Here is a 7,073-nt window from a genome sequence, read left to right on the forward strand (position 1 = left end):
AATGCCACAGAGGGCAGCACCAGCTTAACATTCAGTTCAAGCAGTGCTGACATGTATGTATTGATAATTTTGTGAGACTGACCGTAGCGTTTTTGTAGCAATTCCATAGCATGCGTATAGTTGGCGTCTGTCAACGATAGTCTTGCAATGGTCTTGGCAGCCTCTCCGCGAAGCTGGCATTGCAGATACTGACATTTCTGCACGTTTGAGAGTTGCATGTTTCCATCAACACCGGATTGAAATGCATCTATGAACGTAATCCATTGGAGCATGTCGCCATCGAATGTCGGTAGTTGTAATTTCGGTAAGGAAGTACTCGGCGTCGTGTAATTCGGCGTTGGCCGAGGTTGACGGATGATGGGCATGTCATTCTGCGGTGATGACAACAGCTGTTCTGGAGACCGGGTATCGTTGACCAGTTCCTCTGGAAACTGTTGAGTCAGCGTTATTGAAAGCTGACTCACCCAGTGTTGCACCTTGACCAAGTTTTCGTTGGCGTCCGTCGTGAAATCATCGGCGTCGACGAGTGTCTTGTGTCTTATTTCGTCACTCGCTAATGCCATTAGTTCATTAGTTTAGCGTCTAGATCGCTGATTTCCTCTATCTTTTGTTGGATTCGATCTATTTTCTCTTTCAGCATCTCGATTTTGGTGGAATCATCTTCGGTGGTAGATGTCCAAATACTCGTGGCCCTTTTCACTAGTTTCGTGACCTGGCCACGTTGCGCTGATCTCGTGTTCTTCAGGTGGATCTGGGACCGCGGGCCCGAGTCAGTTGTTGAGGTTTCTTCTGAAGGCATCATGTCGTTGGAATATCCTGGTCACGGCACCAAATGTGGGTGTAGACCACAGCGTAAACCAGATTCTGAGAGAGCAACAACGAACAGGTCTTTTCGATATAGAGATATGAACTGAACTAACATTATTCTCATGAAATGGATGATGAGTAACGGTACTACATCTGGAAGGGGTTAACAATATATAAACAACAGTATCAGTGACTTGACTCGAGTACATGTTACCTATGTACTATAACCAATCGGCAGTTGCCGACAAGCATGTTTCCTCTGTCCATTTGAAATCCTGCTCTTTATTCATAATCTACAGCTCATAATTGCAATTTTCATTGCTCATTGCAATTTTCCAGTAGGTCTATGTAGGCATAGTAAACACCGCACTATCTGAGGAGTGCCCTCGTGTCTCCTGCACATCACCTTATGATTCTATATCAGATGAACCAGTAATACAATCAACATACGTTTTTTCACTAGTAGTAGGAAATCTTATTGCCCCTTGAGATGAAGGGGTAAATGTAGCTCAAACTTACATTTTCTCTAAACTGCGCAATAAGATTGCCTTAAAATTCTTTACAGTGGAACCAGACAGCACTGGCTTTTTTGGCTCTGGTCTAGTCCCTTGGCACCAGACTGCGCAAGCAATTCACTAGCACATCAGTCGAACCCATTGTCTCTATTAGGTTGTTCAGCTGAGCTTGCAGCCCAAAAACTGGCCTGTCAGAATCAAGAGGGCCGAATGGCAGCCATTGTTGTTCGCTAAAATCTGCACTTTTTACACATTTTTGAAGTTTTCAAGGGAAATTTTAAAGACGCTTCAATCGATTATCATGGTCTTTTATGTATGTTTGTGTCCCACCACGTCCCATCAGCCTAACGAAAATTGGGTCTAAAGGACACAAGATGGCCATTCCTTATGTTTTGTTATTTCTCATCGAAATTTGTGATAGTATATTTAATTGAAGGGATCTTCAACATATGAGACCGGTTTTTCCGAATCAGTCAATTGTCACATGATTGGCAGCCATCTTGGCAAGGTTAATAATAATAATAATAATAATGATAATAATAATAATGGTCGGCTGTTTAATAATGGAATAATATTAATTCCTTCTTTGTGGAAAATTCCTTTAAGGTTTTAATTATAGTCATGATATATTTTATTATTGTTCATTATTACTATTCATTATAATAGGACACATCTCTTGACATGGAACTGGGATAACCCAGTTCTTTGTTTTCATCACCAGAGGATTGAATTTTGAATCATGTGCAATTTGTCTATTTACAGTCATCCCCGATATACGGCCCACATCGATGCAAAATGATTTTGGAGAGTATGGGGGTATATCGTGTGTTTTACTATGTATTTGTATAGAGATGTACATAGAGAAAACCTTAGGCGGGGGTGGCGGTATATGGGAGGGCAGTATATCGGAGTTGACTGTATATTGGTACCTATGCACACCTTGTAACCACAGTCAATTGCAAAATTGGAGCTCATGACATGTTCTATGAATGAGTATTTATCTTTGTATTTTTTTTACTCTTAGTCCTTCGTTTTGATGAAAAAGTCCTTCCAAATTTGATTTTCATGTATTTTTCACTCGCAATTCTGTCACAAATTCAACAGTTTTTTTTTAATGGGAATAATTGACCTGAAATATGTCTTTTTCATGGTGAAGGCATTGCAAAAATACCTTCTTATGGGACCTCATTTTACTGGAAGGTACTTCTTTCTCAATCAAAAAATCCTGCCTTTTGGGTATAAAATTGCCATAAAAGTCCTTCTTAGTACTTCTTTTTATCCTGGCCTTACCACTGGAAACCCTGAATTAATTAATTTGTTATTATCTTTGTCATATTTTGTTACTACGGTTATAGTTCATAACATGTTCTATGATTGTGATGAAAAGTGTCAAAGTCATTGGTTTCACTGATCGTATCTTCACCAAGGGTAATCGAATATTGATATCATCAGATTGTCGAGCATTTCAGCCAACTATTCCAAGTGGGAATGATGTCCCTGGGCCCCTAGTTATATCCCAATTCTGCATGTAATGAGTAATGAGCCATTGTTACTCCATAACTGTCCCAATAAATCTGCTTGCTTTGGAGAAAATTGATTTGTCCTGCAAGAAATCTGCTCTCTAGTTCTTTAAAATGGTTGTAAATAAATTCTTTTCAGCTGTTGCCGTTATGGAGAAAACTACTACCACCAGTGATGCACAACATGAAGAAGAAGTGGACGATGATACGGTTGTGGTTAAGAAGAGAAAACGAAATCGAAAGCCATCAGATAAAGCGCGGAAGCGTCCGCCTGTGAACGGGCAAAAGCGTTATTACTGTGCGTACTGTCAGTATTTTTCGAGCGAGCTTCTTCAAGTGAATAAGCATAGGATATCCGTACATGGCACCAGTATACTCCTCGATCAGAAAAAAACTACTACTACTACTAACGCTACTAGGCCAATTATGAAGAGCCTAGTTAATAATACTCCTGGTCCAAGACTAGGAAAATTGAAGTGTGTAAAATGTGATAAGATTCACTTATCTGCTTTGTATCCATGTCACGACTGTAATTATCTGGCCAGTTGTTTAAACGAGGCCTTGAAACATGTGAAAAGTGCGCACAAAAAGAGCGCATTGTTCTTGTGTCCGTTTTGCGCATGCCCATTCATTGAGATTTCAAAATTGGAACTCCATCTGCTGAAACGACACGTGACAAACGAGGAAAATCCGCTCGCATTTCTCAATCGAAAAGATGCACAGACAAATCTCAATTACTCCACACAGCAAACAAAACCTCATAAATCAATGTCGTTGTCGAACACAGAAAGTGGCAAACGTACTCCATGGATACGAGTGCTGAGGAAGTATACTTGTTCTAAGGGCGGTTGTAAGTACGCGGATTATTCGTTGTTGGACTCGGTTCAGCATGAAAAAGAGCACATCTATGAAAACTTCTGGTTGCCCTATTGCCTGCACGTTTGCACGAAATGCGGTTTCGAAGCTCGTCTGCAGGCAGTGGTGACACACGTGATCGTCGACCATGGCGACGACGTGAACGAAAAAGACATCGCCGCCCACGTCAGCTTGTTGATGTTCGAACTCGGGCGAATGTGGTTTCTGTGTCGATCGTGCGACGTCGTTTTCGACTCGATCTACGCGATCGGCGAGCACCTTGATCTCAAACATATTGTGCCGGGATTCGATCCGACAGCGAACACGCCGCAAATGAAAGCGATGCTCGCCGAATTGTGGGCGAAACACGTGCAGGAGATTCGTAACCGCCAGTGGGACGGCAGCGTCGATTTCAACAACGAAACAAAACTGTTTGCCAGGGTTTCCGTGCCGATGTTCGATGTCGTAAAAAGTAATTTCATTGCGAGATGCATTTCGTGCTACGAATACGAGTCCACTTATGATGATTGTGAATCCTAGAACATTTGACTCCTCAGGACCCGGTTTCACTGTCGTCGGTTTTGGTTTCGATTCATTAATTTGAATAATTGGAATTGAATTAATTTAACTTAATTTTGTAGTCAAATTGAACCCAGGTATTTTCAGGGGTAGTTATACATCATTGAAGACATCTGCAATGTTTCGGCTACATGTTTTGTCAAACTTTGATTTTGCGTATTTGTTAGTTCGTATATGAGAATATTCTTTGGGCAAAGTTCATGAATAGTTGAAATCAGTTTTGTAACAATGAAGTTCTTCAAAATGCATCAGAAGAATGAATATATAAAACATGCTGTAAGAATTCCCGTTTCCCTTTGGAGCTATCCCTTTCTCTAGAGGGTCGCTCCCGTCAACCACAAATATTTCTCTTAAACAATATTTCTGCCTTAATTCAGCTGCATTTCGCATAAGCCAAAGCAACATTTTGAAGACCACCTACTATTAACTACATGGGGTTGCCAGTTATCGAGAATTCCCAAAATTCTGGGCATCTTTGAAACCTTGATTTCCCGGAGGTTCAGGATATTCAGGATATATATTTACCAAATCTCAACTGGTTATCTATTAAATATCTTATTTTGTAGTAACAGATGTGTTTGTTGTTACTCGGCCAGGAGATAGTTGCTCAAAAGTTGATTAGAGTTAACCAGTGGTTAGTTGACAAATTGACAATTAAAATTTCATTGTTATTGTTATTATATTATTTATCCGCCAGTTATCGCTAACCAACTTTTGAGCAACTGGCCCCAGAAAAGCAAAAGTAACAAATTGAAATATAGCTGCCAAGCAGCAATAATGGGTTTTCTACATTCTGGTAATAATATTCTAAATTTTCTTTCAATGACCTGATTTGCTACTCAAAATGCAAGCCATCCTGATTGGACCAACTCCAGCCAATCATGATAATAGCTACATGAATACAAATATAAGATGATTAGATGATTGTAAACAAAATTGTGCAAATGAAATTATTGTGAAATTATCTATGTATAGCATTCACTTTTTATTGGTCTGTCAGAATCCAGTTATTGAGGGAAGTTTGGAAGTCTCTTTACATGAAATCAGGATTGCCCAGTTTTTTGTTCTTGCTGCCAGGGGAGTAAGATACCAATTTATGATAATTTCTCTTTAACATACTCCAATGGTTTTTGGATCAGTCAATTGTTAGCAGCTATTAACCTATAGTATTGGTATTCTATAATGGTTAAAATTGCAAGGACAAATTAATTCACATCCAATTTAGGAATACCCAGTGTACAATACCCAGTGTATTGTTCTCCTCACCAGAGGAGTAAGTATTGAAGTATACTAACTCAATTTAGATTGCATTTGTTTGTAATCACGCTCAATGGTAAAGTTGGCACAACATTTTCATTTTGTGACACATTCAGTTGCAAAGTTTGTAGCCTATGATATGCTCTATAATTATGGTGAGTTCCAAGGCCATTACAGTAAGTATATGTTGAGCAACATATAGGGTGTTGATCATTGATATTTTCAGATTATCAAGCATTTCAGACCACTGCCGAAGTGGGAATGGTGTCCCTGGACCGCTGGTTCTTTTTGTGTGCGCTAGACTAAACACTTGAAAATCAATTATATTTTCAGTAAAGGAAATGTCGTCAATCATGTCATTTAAAATTCCATCTGTTTTCTGCAATGAAGCAAACGCATAAGCTAGTATATTATTCTGGGCCAAGATTTCGCCGAAGTTGATTTACCGTAATCATGATGAATTTGGAAATTGTTTTGAAACTCTTTGATCGCTCTGTGAAACTGGTCCACCTAAAATCTGTATCAGCCTATATTAGGTAAGGTTATATTAGGTTAGGCTTACATATTATATATGTTATGTGAAAAGCTCACTTTTAGAGCAGTATAATTTCGCACTTTGTTGAAGTGGTTTAAAATCGATTTTCGTATCTCATCATGTGGTCAGTTGATATATTTTACTGCAGTCAAACTCCATTTAAGTCATCATTGTTTAAGTCATCACATCATTATTTTTCATTCCTTTGGATAAGTGATTAACATAATGATGCTGATAATGCATGATTAGCTATGACGACTTAAACAAGATTCAATGTGTAACGATTGCACTGTAGCTCACTAACCAGTGTTGTTTATTTACTGTTACTAGTACACATTATGTTGAGACAAATCGGTCTGACAAGAAGTTTGACTTCAATTCAGCTCTTTTCCCATATGATGTCTGGTCAATCTATGACTTCTTCCAAACCTGCATATCATACATCGGATCTAACTATGTAATGATACAAACCTGCTCATAATTAGGTATTACATTGAACTCAGTCAATATTTTTGTCTGAAGTGTGATTTAATTTTTTTCTAATATTCTATATAGGAAAAATCCTGATCAGTTGCCCATTCAAAGTCATTACGAGTTTGTGAGTAGTGGTATTATACAGAATTTGGGGACCCTTCGGTTAAATCAAGATTATTTCCAATATTTGAACCTTCAGCATTTAATAAAACCTTGTAAAACAGGGTTTCAAATGTGTGCTTGCAATTATTTGAAAATCTGTCTCAATTGTACGACTCGCCCTGCATTTATTTACTATAGTTTGGTATTTTAGTATCGTATAAAATGTTTATTGATAACTCAGCATCTGTAAGCATGAAGATTGTAGTATTTATGTCGTAGCTACAAGTATTTTAGAATATAAGACACTTGATTGTGTAGTGGTTTAATTATAACTTTTTTGTTACATTCTTGTTTTCGTACGTCCTCTCATACACACAAAGATTCTGAAGAAAACGATATACGTTGAAAATTCTATGCTCACGTGGAAAG

At 38.4% G+C, this 7,073-nt stretch overlaps 1 protein-coding gene across 1 annotated transcript in view; it reads left to right on the top strand.

Moving 5' to 3' along the window:
- Nucleotides 1-6,940, top strand: part of LOC141898389 (uncharacterized) — a 50,910-nt gene extending 43,970 nt beyond the window's left edge. The window contains exon 2 of the mRNA XM_074784250.1: nucleotides 2,982-6,940. Coding sequence (XP_074640351.1) covers nucleotides 2,993-4,237 — 1,245 coding nt within the window. The 5' untranslated portion in view covers nucleotides 2,982-2,992 and the 3' untranslated portion in view covers nucleotides 4,238-6,940. The remainder of the gene's footprint in view (nucleotides 1-2,981) is intronic.
- Nucleotides 6,941-7,073: the final 133 nt, after the last annotated feature.

Source organism: Tubulanus polymorphus, chromosome 2 (genome assembly GCF_964204645.1).
Source record: "Tubulanus polymorphus chromosome 2, tnTubPoly1.2, whole genome shotgun sequence".
In the NCBI taxonomy this organism is placed as follows: domain Eukaryota; kingdom Metazoa; phylum Nemertea; class Palaeonemertea; order Tubulaniformes; family Tubulanidae; genus Tubulanus; species Tubulanus polymorphus.